At 40.0% G+C, this 13,187-nt stretch overlaps 1 protein-coding gene and 1 long non-coding RNA gene across 10 annotated transcripts in view; one reads left to right on the top strand and one right to left on the bottom strand.

The window, feature by feature from the left end:
- The window catches only part of LOC142106976 (uncharacterized), a 260,709-nt gene that overhangs the window by 81,164 nt on the left and 166,358 nt on the right, over positions 1–13,187 (top strand). For all 6 annotated transcript variants that reach the window (XR_012679831.1, XR_012679830.1, XR_012679832.1 and 3 more), the window contains exon 3: positions 3,685–3,819. This is a non-coding gene — a long non-coding RNA (uncharacterized LOC142106976). The remainder of the gene's footprint in view (positions 1–3,684; positions 3,820–13,187) is intronic.
- Positions 1–13,187, bottom strand: part of ACOT7 (acyl-CoA thioesterase 7) — a 133,256-nt gene that overhangs the window by 10,390 nt on the left and 109,679 nt on the right. For all 4 annotated transcript variants that reach the window (XM_075190061.1, XM_075190060.1, XM_075190062.1 and 1 more), the window contains one exon: positions 6,791–6,975. In XM_075190061.1, coding sequence (XP_075046162.1) covers positions 6,791–6,975 — 185 coding nt within the window. The remainder of the gene's footprint in view (positions 1–6,790; positions 6,976–13,187) is intronic.

The following is a 13,187-nucleotide window of genomic DNA, read 5'->3' on the forward strand; positions in this document are numbered from 1 at the left end:
CACACACACTGCGCCCCCTCTGCATCTTCTCTCTGCCCCCTCTGCCTCTTCCCTCTGCCCCCTCTGCCTCTTCCCTCTGCCCCCTCTCCCCTCTGCCTCTTCCCCCTCCCTCTGCATCCACGCTCTGCCTCCTCTCTCTGCCCCACTGCATTCCGCCGTGGCCAGGAAGAGAGTAAAACAAACAAACAAAAAAAAAATTACTTATTCGGTGGCAATCGGGACCCAACATCCTCCCTCCTCGCTTCTCAATGAATGCCGGGCGTGACGTCATCACTCCTGACATTCAGTGACAAGCGGCAGGAGAGAGGATGTTGGGTCCCGGTGCCTCTGCATTGGTAAGTTGTTTTTTTTGTTTGTTTTTTTCCTTTTCCTGTCCACGGCACCCCTGTGACAGAGCCGCGGCACCCCTGTGACAGAGCCGCGGCGCACAGTTTGGGAACCTAGGGTCTATGGAAAGCACAGATCTGCAGGTAAATCTTAGAAAACGTGCATAGTGTGTACACAGGAATCTGCATGCTGATCGGGACTTTTAGTCGTTGGTAAAATAGTTAGTGATATAGCATCGGGAGAAATTTTCTGTAGTGTGTACCCAGCCTTACACTCTAGGTATAAAGAGATTTCCTTTATAATAGCATGCAATATACTTATTGTTTTAGCTTTTCAGTTCCCACTTTGCTGTGGTGCAAATTGTTGTGACCGGGTTGCTTGAAAATATCAGCTCGTACAAATTGCTCATTTACATTCATGGCCCTGATAAATTACCTTGAAGGGCTGTTGAGAGCTGGAGAACTTATTTTTATAATCGGTCATATCTTGACAGAGTAACAAGGTTTTGACTACAAAACTGAAGTAGCAATTTGTGAGTTTGTGTAATTAGAACATGCAAGGATTTTCTGGTTTTCAGGATTTTTTGCAGCTTACAGTCTAAATTCCCTAACATGCACATATAGATAGACAGACAGACAGAGAGACTAGGGTCATTTTAATAGCAGCCAATTAACCTTCTAATAAGTTTTTGGAATGTGGGAGGAAACCGGAGCACCCGGAGGAAACCCACGCAAACACGGGGAGAACATACAAACTCCACACAGATAAGTTCATGGTCGGGAATCGAACTCATGACCCCAGTGCTGTGAGGCAGAAGTGCTAACCACTGACACCATGCTGCCCACCTTCAATTGACTTTAATTTATTGTGTTGCACATGGCCTTTTGCTACTTTTACTAAATGTATTTTTATATAAATGCACAGCCCCGTAAGAGCTGCGATGTGTCATTTTTCCTCCAAAGCGAAACAATAAATAAACTACCTTCAGAAGAAATGGTACAAACTAAATAAAATTTGATAACACCGTTCTATGCTGTGTTTCTGTTTAATTATGTAATCTTTATTATAAGCTGTGCAGCAGTAAAAGCACTGACAAACCAAATATATGTCAAATAGAAGACATAGGACAAAAGAATGCTAGAGTGCTAGTCTAGCTGTAGCCTAACAAATGTCAGTACCTTAGCTTCGAGGCACCCTAAAGTAATTTCTAGGTCAAAAATCATCGCAGAATAATCTGGCCTAAACTCCCCCCCCTTCCCCCCTCAAAGGCTCGAGGACACAAACATCTTTCATGCAGAAACCGGAGCAGCAGCTCACAACTCTCCGAAATCTGACTGTAAGGTCGCTCTAAAAGTGCAGGTAAATCCACTGCATTCCAAGGACAGAAAGGTTTCTCAAAGAGCGTTCTTAATGTGTACTCCACCACACTCTTATTAAATACACCTATAATGATAAGGAGCTATTAAAGAAGAGCTATGGGCGATATTGTGTACAGTAACTTCATAACACCTTTGCCAAACTAGTAGGACCATAGGAGTCTCATGTTAATGAGCCACAAAGTTTCTGATACTCACACAGAAGCTCTGGCCAATCATTCTCTCTCTGATTGGCCAGAGAGAGATATTTAAAAGTTTTACAGGCTTTCATGCCTGTTGAACTATCTGTTACAGGCAGTGGTGATTATCTACTACCATGGGGGAATCTCGTAAATAAAAGTGGGGGTTTGACTTTATTTGAGGATTGAAAATGACGTATTACCTGTGAATTCCCACTCATCTTTATATATACCTAGCAATTTATGAATGGTTGGCAGCATACGTCTTCATAGGACTATGTAAGCCTCATTATAATATAGCATATATCATGGTCCTTTATAGAGGAGGTAAGCATTCTAGAATAGAGCTGGCACAAATCTCTTATTTTGCGATCGCCGACTTGGTGGACGTATGGTTATTGCGTATGTTGAGCTTCACTAAATGAAGTAGGGGAACGTATTCCTCACCTTTCCAACTCTTAAATCAACACGTCGGTCCTTGAACAGACCTGAACGTTTATTATTTATAGTAATTGATCCATATTCATTACAGTGTTTAATATTTATGAATATCTTTATTTCAGAGATATTATGCAATATCTCCATGTACTTCGTCTGCTATAATTAGAGACGAGAAGCAGAAATTGACTGATGTTCCATTAGGACAAGGTCCAAAAATAGAACGCACTAATGATATCTTGTAGAACCAATCAGGTACCTGAAGCAGAGGGTTCTGGGAAAAAGAGACGTTTCTGACAAAGTTTAGATTGCGCTATTAATCACTTGACAAGTAAATGAAGTCTATAGCGCATCTTCAAAATAGACTGAATGAAGATAGACCATAGACCCACTGAAACCTTGGGTTGACAGGCTAATGTTTGGGAATGTACATATATATTATATATATATATATATATATATATATATATATATATATATATATATATATATATATATAACTGAACAACGATGGCAGGCATTTACACTAAAGTCCTGTGATCATTTTTCTGCATTACATAAATGACCATTACGGACTACATAGATATAGTCCAAGATGTGACAGACTGAGTCAGAACAGAAACCTTATTAAATGATTTCTTTCTAAACTAGCCCAAGTTATTCCAATAGGTACTATTGGAAGTCTGGTTCAAGTCTTTTTAGGTAGAAATATGCTTGGTTCATGCCTTGTTATTAATTTAAGATGAGGTGTCGGGACCTTTAATGCTGGGGTGGTTTGGAGCAATTACTTGAATGTGAGGTTAAGTTTGGGCAGGAGGGCTATTTATTAAATGTGAATTATTTAATGCCAGGGATGGTTGTGGAAAATGGTTATATTTATTAAACTTAAATGCTATTTATTGCTAGGTCTATTTGGAGGTAGGGAAATAAACCTATTTATTAAATGCGGATACTATTAATGTACTGTTGGTGCTGGTTGGAGGGAAATAGATCTATTTATCAAAAGTGAATACTATTATATTAATATTGGGGCTGGAGGGAGGCCTAATTATTAAACATGTGTACTATTGATTTAACGCCGGGGCTGGTTGGAGTTTTCTAAATGTCATGTACCCATTTTCTTCCAGATAGGACTCCCAACATTGCAGGATCCAGACAAGCAGCAACTAAGCTAACGACACCAGCAGCCACAGGTCAGGAAGCGACAAGAAAAGGACACACATACTCAGGTACATACAGCAGGCGCACACACACATACTGGGCCCCATCTAACATTTATTTGGCCCCGTCTACATGATGTCACTTTCAGGCTTTTTTTCCAGGGCCACTAAGTCCCCAATCTGTCCCTGCCCTTTTCTATGTAGGTGGAGCCCACCCAAGTTTGCAAAGCGCAAGTCACCTGCACCTTCAAGAATCACACACGTCATGACTTTGCGATGCTGGCAGCGTATAGGAGCTGCAAGGACCCTGCCCAGCCACAGAGACGAGATGAAGCAGAGGTAAGTCACATTTACTTTATTTTATTGTAATTTTTTTTTTGCTTTTTTTGTTTGAAACTTGACATTGTTTCCTTTTTACCTGGGGGAGTAGCCTGTTCTTGGCATAATATGAATTGGGGGCAGTACTCTGTGGCATAATATTGCTTGGGGACAGTACTCTGTGGCATAATATTGTTTGGGGGCCTAATTTGTGGCATAATATGATTTGGAGACATTATGTGGCATAATATGATTTGTGGCATAAATTGAACTGGGGCACTACTGTATGGAATAATATGAACATTTATTTGTTGGTTCCATTATTATTAATATATATATATATATATATATATATATATATATATATATATATATATATATATATATATATATATATATATATATATATATAAATCCAAATGCACGATTGGCACACCGGGCTTGACTAGATATTAGCCAACCCCTGATCTGCAGCAAAGGTAATTCCCATGGAGCCAAGGTTGGGGTGGCACAGTATATTCTTCTAACTAAGGGTAGTAATAGTATGTAGATACACAGATTAATTGTAACTATTCTGAGACAAGGTGCCCCTCTGCTTGTATATGTGTTTTGTGTGTGTTTTCAATTTTTGTCCTTCTTTGAAACATTATTTTTTCATATTTGTCTGTTTCATTATAACAACTACACACCTTCCACTACGTATGTAGTGCTTTTAGGGCACTGTCCCTGAAACTCAGGACTTATGTTCAGCCTGAGATATGTCACACTTCTTTGAGCAGGCAGTGTACACTTCTGTTGATGGTGTACGCAACAATGCAAGTGTTTTGCTGTATGGGAGTGGCCTAGTGCTTTTCACACTCACGCGCACCCTTTAAACGTGAGAGCTATTGATTTAACATTGTGACTGGTTGGGGAAGGGGGCTACAGTGTGCATATCACTTTTTCAAAACAGGACCCCAACATTCCAGGGTCCAGACAACAACTGAGCTTAAGACATCATCAGCAGCAGGTAGTGAACACTGCAAGAACAGTTAGGAGAGAGCAGGACAGTCTGCCAACTCTTCTGATTCTAGTGGGGCAAGACTTTGTCTCGAACTAAGGGGTGGGGCCTAGACTATGCACTCTTTATATACACTGCATTCTTTATATACTACACTATGCCACTAGCCATGCCCTTCATGGGCTGACCACTCCCCCTCTAGTGTCTGGTCTCGCCTCTATGCTGGCTGGCCACACCCCCTCTGGTGGGCCCCTACCATTGCAGTTCCCCTGTGGGCCCTTCATACCCCAGTCCGACACTGCTGACATCTACCATTGATGCTGGGGTGCAGGGTTAAATGTTTTGATCAAAATATGAACCAATACACCTGTTTTCATGTCGCTAGATACACCAGTGGTTGAAGTGAAAATTTAGAAGGGTCAGTATGGAATATGCAAGTGATTGGAATTTGATAGTGTTACAATGAAGGCAGGAGGAGCAATGGTGGTATGACATATCGCTGTATACCAGCCTACTTCCACCACTGTATATGGGGAATTTATATTACCATTACATTACAAGCACTGACAACAATTGTCTTTTAGTTTTGTTTACATTGAAAAGATAATTAAACTGTATTTAAGGTAGCATTTTGTTTCCAGTAAAATATATATCTTTGCCCTAATTAAGTTGCCATGCAGTAGAACATTACTGTAACACAAAACATTGATGTCAATCTTACTAAAGAGCAATAACAGTTTGAAGGAGTTCAGACACCACTCGGCGATGCAACTAAAACCTCGATTTACTACACGGTGGTGAACAGTGATATCGTTTATCTCCATCTATAGCAGATTATACTACAGTTTAGTAAGACGGACATCACAGACTGGTCTTCATCAACATCCGCAGAGCCGCAACTAGGGCTGTGCGACAGGGGCGATCGCCCAGGGCGCAACGCTGAAGGGGGGCGCAATTTAGCAATATTTTAGGTTAATTTGGTTAAAATTGACTGCTAGGGGGGCGGCATTTGTCTTTCTCGCCCCAGGCGCTAGAATTCTATGTTACGGCTCTGAACATCCGTCACTCTTTGCTGCACACCCTCTGTGATCACTGAACATCCCACTTGCTGCACACAATTGGCGAGTGCTTCCACATTGCTGTTTTTTAAATTACCCCAGCGATAAGCTGATGGGCAATTAGTGATAGTAGTAGTTAGTACCATGTGCTAGTGAGAGGACGAGTCATACAAGGTAAAAATAATTTTACTTTCCATTTTAACTCATTTAAATCCACCCAGAACTAAATGTTTAGTTTTGTGCCGAGTTACCCTATAAAGTAATGCACAATAATGATTACACGATTATATTTTTCTTGTGAAAAAAAAACCACTCAAAAAAACCCCAAGACAACCATAAATGTTCCTAAAATTGTAATATTATTTAAAATGAAACCATAAAATGCATTTTAAATATTATCAATTAAAATATTTATTAATATGTGCACTGTGGACTATATTAAATAAACAAAGAATAATCGTCACAAAGAAAAATGTTGAAATGTTTCCATGTTGCTTATTAATAGCTATAATTTAAAGCGCTAATGCCTGTAATTTTGTCATTGATCACTTATAGCATTGCCACAAAGCAGAGGCCCCCTACGATTGATTTATGTTGTGTGTTTCCGTTACGAGTTGCCTGGGAGAATTTCACTTATGCTGAATGCATTTTAATGAAACGCTAGGCAGCTTTATTCATAGACACAATATATGTGTATTGTACAAGATTGCCCGTTACATATAAATGCATGTATAATCCCATTTCTCATCCGTCTCTCTCTCGATGTATACGTTTATGAAATGCAAATGACACCCATGTAACTAAGGGAAGGTCAATCCTCTCGAGTGAAATTCGGTAAATAAAAATTATACTTCCTTATCTGATGTTCATGGCTGAATTCTCCCTTTGAATTCAGGGTTAAACAAGCATAAAAGTACTGAGACATCCTACTTACCACTAGCTGAGGAACCGGAAGAGGTTTAGCATCTTTGCTTAGCGAGACGTAGGTAAAGAAAGCGCTGACCGCTCGATATCGTTCTTGGGTGTCGCCGACTAAAGTATCAGCATCGACAAACACCTCAATCTCCATTGATTTGTTACTGGTGAATGTCATACGTCCGGATATTGTAATTATGCAACCTGAAACATATAAAATAAAAGAGGAGTTATGGTATTTTTAACTAAATATAAAAAAAAAATTCAGAGCAGCAGCTATTAGTAGGCAAAATAGGCACATGCCTAAGGGCGTCTGGAGGACTGGGTCACACAGACAGTTTTGCTGACTACATTTACACAGCAACACTTGAGAAAGCCGTGACCTCTAATGGTAAATGTGTAGTTTGTACCAGTCATAGGAATAGTGTAAAAAAAACAACAACAACTGTTTGTCACCTTGTAGATGAAAAGGATCTATAGAAATTAGTGATTCCTAGTTAAATAGCTATTTTGTTGCGTGTTTCCGCAAGATTAAAACAGGTCAACGCACGTCATTGTACTATGAATGGACAAACCTTGTCTTTGTGTACGTAGCCATATGGTATAAAACACAAATTTGAAGGCTACTTCCGCCTATTAAAAATACTATACAGTCCCGTAACCTGAATTGTTGGGTCCTCCACTGGCACTCCTTTCTCTGTGATTTTAAGGTTTCCTATTCAAAAAGGTCTATTACACACCCTTAGTAGTTATTTACTGGTGATCACGAGACAATACCACCCAACACTACAGAAAACATTCAAAAGTCCAGAGAGGGAGGAAGGGGGGGATTATAATGCCCACATCTCCCCCATCCTGGCTTCAAAAACTTATTGGGGGTACATTCATTTGATGCAGTAATTTTTCTAGGATTTAAAATGGTATGCGCCTTGCTGGGCTACCCGTATTGTTTCTACAGATTTTAAGCATTTCATTCAAACCCGTGTAAACTAGCAAAAAAAAAAATAAATAAAAAAAAAATGCTTTATTATTTCAAGTGCAGAAATTTATAATTAAAACTTATGTGTAGAATCCTTCCTTTTGCTGTGTTGGAAAGGTGGATTGTTGCCAGAGCAAGTATCACAAAAGCATTTTGTTCAATTTCTTGCAATTTCAGTAAAAAACTTTTGCCCATTTTAGGTATATTTTCGTTGCAAACAAATTACGGATATGGATATTAAAATGTGAACAACCCAAAACGTGCCAAAATAAGCTCAGCTGCGAAGGGGTTAAAAGGCAGAATTAGACTGTAAAGTTACATGCTTCAACGGCTGTCAGATTGAATTTAAGCATGTCAGCTAAAACCTCCAGCTCACAAGTAGATAGGTTAGAAACACCTTTAATACAGGCTGCGTTAGACAGGAGCATTAAAGATTAGTACACAGATCTACTACTTATTAGTTAAAGTAATTGCAATTCAGTGAAACTAGACTAAAAGAATATCAAGAAAACTTTGACTAGCTGAAAAATTTAACATCTGAAAAAGATAAGAGCAGTCAAGCTTGTAATACTTGCACAAAACCCACGTTTTTTGCTTTTTTAAAAAACATGTAACAATCTGTGCAGTGTTTCTATTGCTTGTGCAGTTTTCGGTTGACCTCTCGGTACAACAGACAGCACTAGGAAAAGAAGATTCTTTTTTTTCTTTTTGGCAAACATTACTCTAAATGAATTACGGTATTAAAGATTTAAACATAAGCTATGCCTTAATAGAAATGTTATATATATATAAAACGACTTAAAAGAACAAGTACATGCCGGTCTCCATAATTAAAAAGATAGGGGATTAAATTAGAGAGGAAAGGCTGGTAATGCACTAAAATCCATTATTCATTTTTAATGGCAGTAAAAGCATTGCTGAACTTTATACACGGTTAGCTGTGCAGGACAGATGGCCTGTAATTCACAAGATAGAGAACAACGAGAAGGCGATAAAAGTGAAGTTAGACAGATCATACAGGATGTTGCCGGGATTGCGATGAAGTGTTATAAAAAGCATAACATTCAATAGTCCCAATTTTCAGACCCCCAAATTGACTTGTCTTTTGAGAAGAGGGTGTGTAATGGGTAAGGCGTGGGTGCAATTGGGCATATCTGGTGGTTTTGGCGTAGACGGTGGGCATGCTTTTGTAGATCACGGATGAGGCTTATTTTGCTTTTTAAATGCTGGGAGTTATGTAAAAGTGTACGACTGCAGGTCAAACCAAATGGATTTTTAATATTCATTTTGTTTCACGTTCAGCTGCATTTCATCATCATCATCATCATCATCTTCAGCTATTTATATAGCGCCACTGATTCCGCAGCGCTGTACAGAGAACTCGCTCACATCAGTCCCTGCCCCATTGGAGCTTACAGTCTAAATTACCTAACATACACACATACAGAGAGAGAGAGAGAGACTAAGGGCAATTTAGTAGCAGCAAATTAACCTACCAGTATGTTTTTGGAGTGTGGGAGGAAACCGGAGCACCGGGAGGAAACCCACATAAACACGGGGAAAACATACAAACTCCACACAGATAAGGCCATGGTCGGGAATGGAACTCATGACCCCAGTGCTGTGAGACAGAAGTGCTAATCACTGAGCCACTGTGCTGCCCACTTTCAGACCAATATTATGTGGGTGAGTAACTAGTAGCTTAGACTGCCTTCAGTAAGGAATGTCCCAATCCGCCCAGCTCCACTGGTAAATACAACATTCCGCACCCCTGCCGAAATTGTCATTTTCACGTTTAAAACCTACATGTGTTGGTTAAAATGTAGAACAATCAGGGCTGGCGCTAACATTAGGCAAACCTAGGCGGTTACCTAGGGTAACCCAGTGGTTATGGGGCGCCTAAAACACTGATTGACTGAAATGGTCACTTATCCAGTGATTTTAAAGCCATCCACACGGACCGCCGGCGCCGCTTGCATGCTCCTCCATGTAAGTGTAACGGGGAGTGTGGCGCTTGGCTATGATGTCACAACGCAGCGACACACTCCCAGTTTGGGGAGCAGAGGAGGCTTCCGCCCCCACCTCCAGCCAGCCAAGGTAAGAAGCAGCAGAGGTGGTGGGGGGGGGGGGGGGGGGGGGGCATTGAGCCAATTTGCACAAAAACGGGCGCAAATAGCACATGCACTGTTGAAGGCGTTGTTAGTGCGTTCGCAAATTACATTTTATCAACACCACGGAGGCACTTTACCAACGGTATTTATACGGCATGGCGGATATTCATGATAGGCTGCGTCAACATAAATATTGTTCCAGCCCACAAAACAGTTGCCTCTAAATATACACGTCAACATTTTATATTAATAACACATTTTAGGCATTTTTATCACGTAAACATGGCTTGCATAAAACTTGTTGCACTTGCACAGCTTGCACCTATATTTTGATTTGAGGAGACAAGGGAACCACAGCCCTTAGAGATGCATCCGATTTTGACTTGTATAGATCTTTCTGAATATATCTTTATGCATCTTATAGGAATGACCCACGATTCCAAGATGATAATGATGACATCTGCATTATTCAAGCGGAATATATACATACAACTCAATTTCTAGCCACAGAAACTTACATGTATGCACCCAATTTCATTTTAACTCTAAATCAGGCCCTCTGTGGTATATTTACTAAGCTGCAGGTTTGAAAAAGTGGGGATGTTGCCTATAGCAACCAATCGGATTCTAGCTTTCATTTATTTAGTACATTCTACAAAATGACAGCTAGAATCTAACTGGTTGCTATAGGCAACATTCCCACTTTTTCAAACCCGCTGCTTAGTAAATCGAGCCCTTTGTGTTCAAGGCACTCAGTCTAACGAAGCATAATTACGGGGAAAAACAGCTGCCCGTTGTTTTGTAGTGGACTTATTGATCCCTTTGGTTTCAACAGGTGAAGACAAAGACAAGGGACCGGTCTGCGGAAGAAGAAGCAGCAATCTAGGTTCTGAAAGGAAAGACGGCTTCAATCTGTAAAACTACAATTTTAAATATTTTGTGTTTTAAAGTACATTCCCAGGACACAGGAGCTTAAGGGAGAACTGTGTTACTGCCAAGAGTTTCTGTAATAAACACAGTTACATGTTCAACATGTTTAGCAAAAAAGGAAAAAGGACCAGAATATAATTTGCTAAAATGTACAGAGATGAACAGCAGCAGTTCTGGAAGAACAAACCCCGGACAGATGAGACAAAGGAGAATCTCTCTATGGTGGGGACGGGTCTTAGAACCTTGGGAACTGGCCCCCACCTATTGATTGATTATTGAACAAATCAGCAGAAATGTTTGTACGTGTGAAAGAAAATGCCTCAGTGCTTATTGTTACTACAAGGGAACACCGCCATAGCCTAGGAGTTCATCATAAAAAAAATCTTATACCGGCTACAGCAGTGTCTGGATTTAAACCCAATCAAGCATGCCCCTCACTTGCTATAAATAAGGTTGTCGTCAGAACCTTACAGGAAGTTGGCTGCAGACAAGGCTTGGAAAAGAATCTTAAAAAGAGAAACTAAGGTTCGGTGGCGTTAATGGGTCTCAGGCTTGATGTAGTTACTGTGTTCAAAGGATCATAAAACTTTGTGGTCCTCACAGTGACTGTGGGATGCAGTGCTCTGCGATACCATCTATGTATAACATCCCCTCATTATCTTGTGTGGCAGTGCTCCTCACAGTGACTGTGGGATTAGGGGCTCGATGATCATGTCCATGTATGACATCCCCTCCTTATTATCTTGTGTGGCAGTGCTCCTCACAGTGACTGTGGGATTGAGAGGCTCAATGATCATGTCTATATGTGACATTCCCTCATTATCTTATGTGGCAGTGCTCCTCATAGTGACTGTGGGCTACACTACGCTGTGATCCCATCTACAAGTGACACTGCCTCCGCATTATCTTGTGTAGCAGTGCTCCTCACAGTGACTGTGTGCTTTGGGGCTCAATGATCATGTCTATGTATGACATCCCCTCATTATCTTGTGTGTCAGTGCTCCTCACAGTGACTGTGGGATGCAGTGCTCTGATACCATCTATGAGTGACATCCCCTCCCCATTATCTTGTGTAGCAGTGCTCCTCACAATGACTGTGGGATGCAAAGCTCTGTGATCCCATCTATGAGTGCCTCCCCCTCCTCATTATCTTGTGTAGCAGTGCTCCTCACAGTGACTGGGATTAGGGGCTTGATAATCATGTCTATAATATCTTTTATTGATTTTGGTTAAGCATACCAAGGATTAGTTGGACAATTTGAACGCCCTCTTATCACTTTTCTGGTCACCTTACAATAACTTCAGCGGGGCAGAAATCTTCCAAGTCAAAGTACATTTACCCCGGGCAGCAGGGCGGTATAGTTCTGTCATGCAGACGAGTAATATCACGTTTGTCAGCTCCAGCCGGACTCACGGACATTACTGAATCAGAGGCAATGACTTCCAGTTTATATTATCTTAGGGAAGAGAATTTAATCAGTAATGACCTATAATGTACCGCATATATTTATATACTAATTAAGTTTTTAGTATACTGTCCCTCTGAGGTAAATTTTCAGAATAGGGTTGTAGCAATTTTAGTTAAATAACAATGGAATAAAATAATTTAAATTTATTCTAAATACTGCTGCAGGATATTTTGGAAATACATAATTAGTGATGTTTTCATCCTTTTAAACATTTTCTTAGAGCAGCTTAATGTAATATTTTATATATTAAAAATATACTAATGGTCTGGCCTGGGGAAACAATGGATAAATAATGGGGCTATTTAAAAAAAAAAAAAACAACACCTCAGAAATGTAGTTGTATATTCACTTAAATGTAGGTTGATATTCAGATTCCTGCTCTAATCTAAACGTTCCCCATGATTCATCAGTAATATAACATATTAGTAACACTCACATCAGCTTTTTTTTTTTTTTGGAAACTGACACACAGTGGAGGCAGCCATTTTGTGGGCGGAGCCAACATTAACCAGAAAGTCTATTAATTCACCAAGAACTAGCGCCATTACTTCCTTCCTGCCTCAGTGATGTCACTGGCTCTTAATACGTTTAATAGGTTGCATTGCCCATTATGTGTAGATAACATGTTTAATGTACGAAAGAGCGGTTACACAACTGAGGGGATAATTAGCAGTTTTGTACGGATGATATTTGTTAAAACACCAGTCAGCGACAGAGGACTTGAGGTACATCTATAAGAAAGAACTTTATATTAACGATTTTATTTATATTATTGAACATAATGGGGCTTATAATGGAAACTATCTGGTCTTGTGATTATATATTTGCAGGGACAGTATGACATTTCAAATATTTGTTCATGCCACGGACAATGTACTTCTTTTTTCTAATTGATAAACTGCACAGTGCGACTTCTTGTTCTATATG

This window comes from Mixophyes fleayi, chromosome 11, assembly GCF_038048845.1.
Source record: "Mixophyes fleayi isolate aMixFle1 chromosome 11, aMixFle1.hap1, whole genome shotgun sequence".
NCBI lineage: Eukaryota > Metazoa > Chordata > Amphibia > Anura > Limnodynastidae > Mixophyes > Mixophyes fleayi.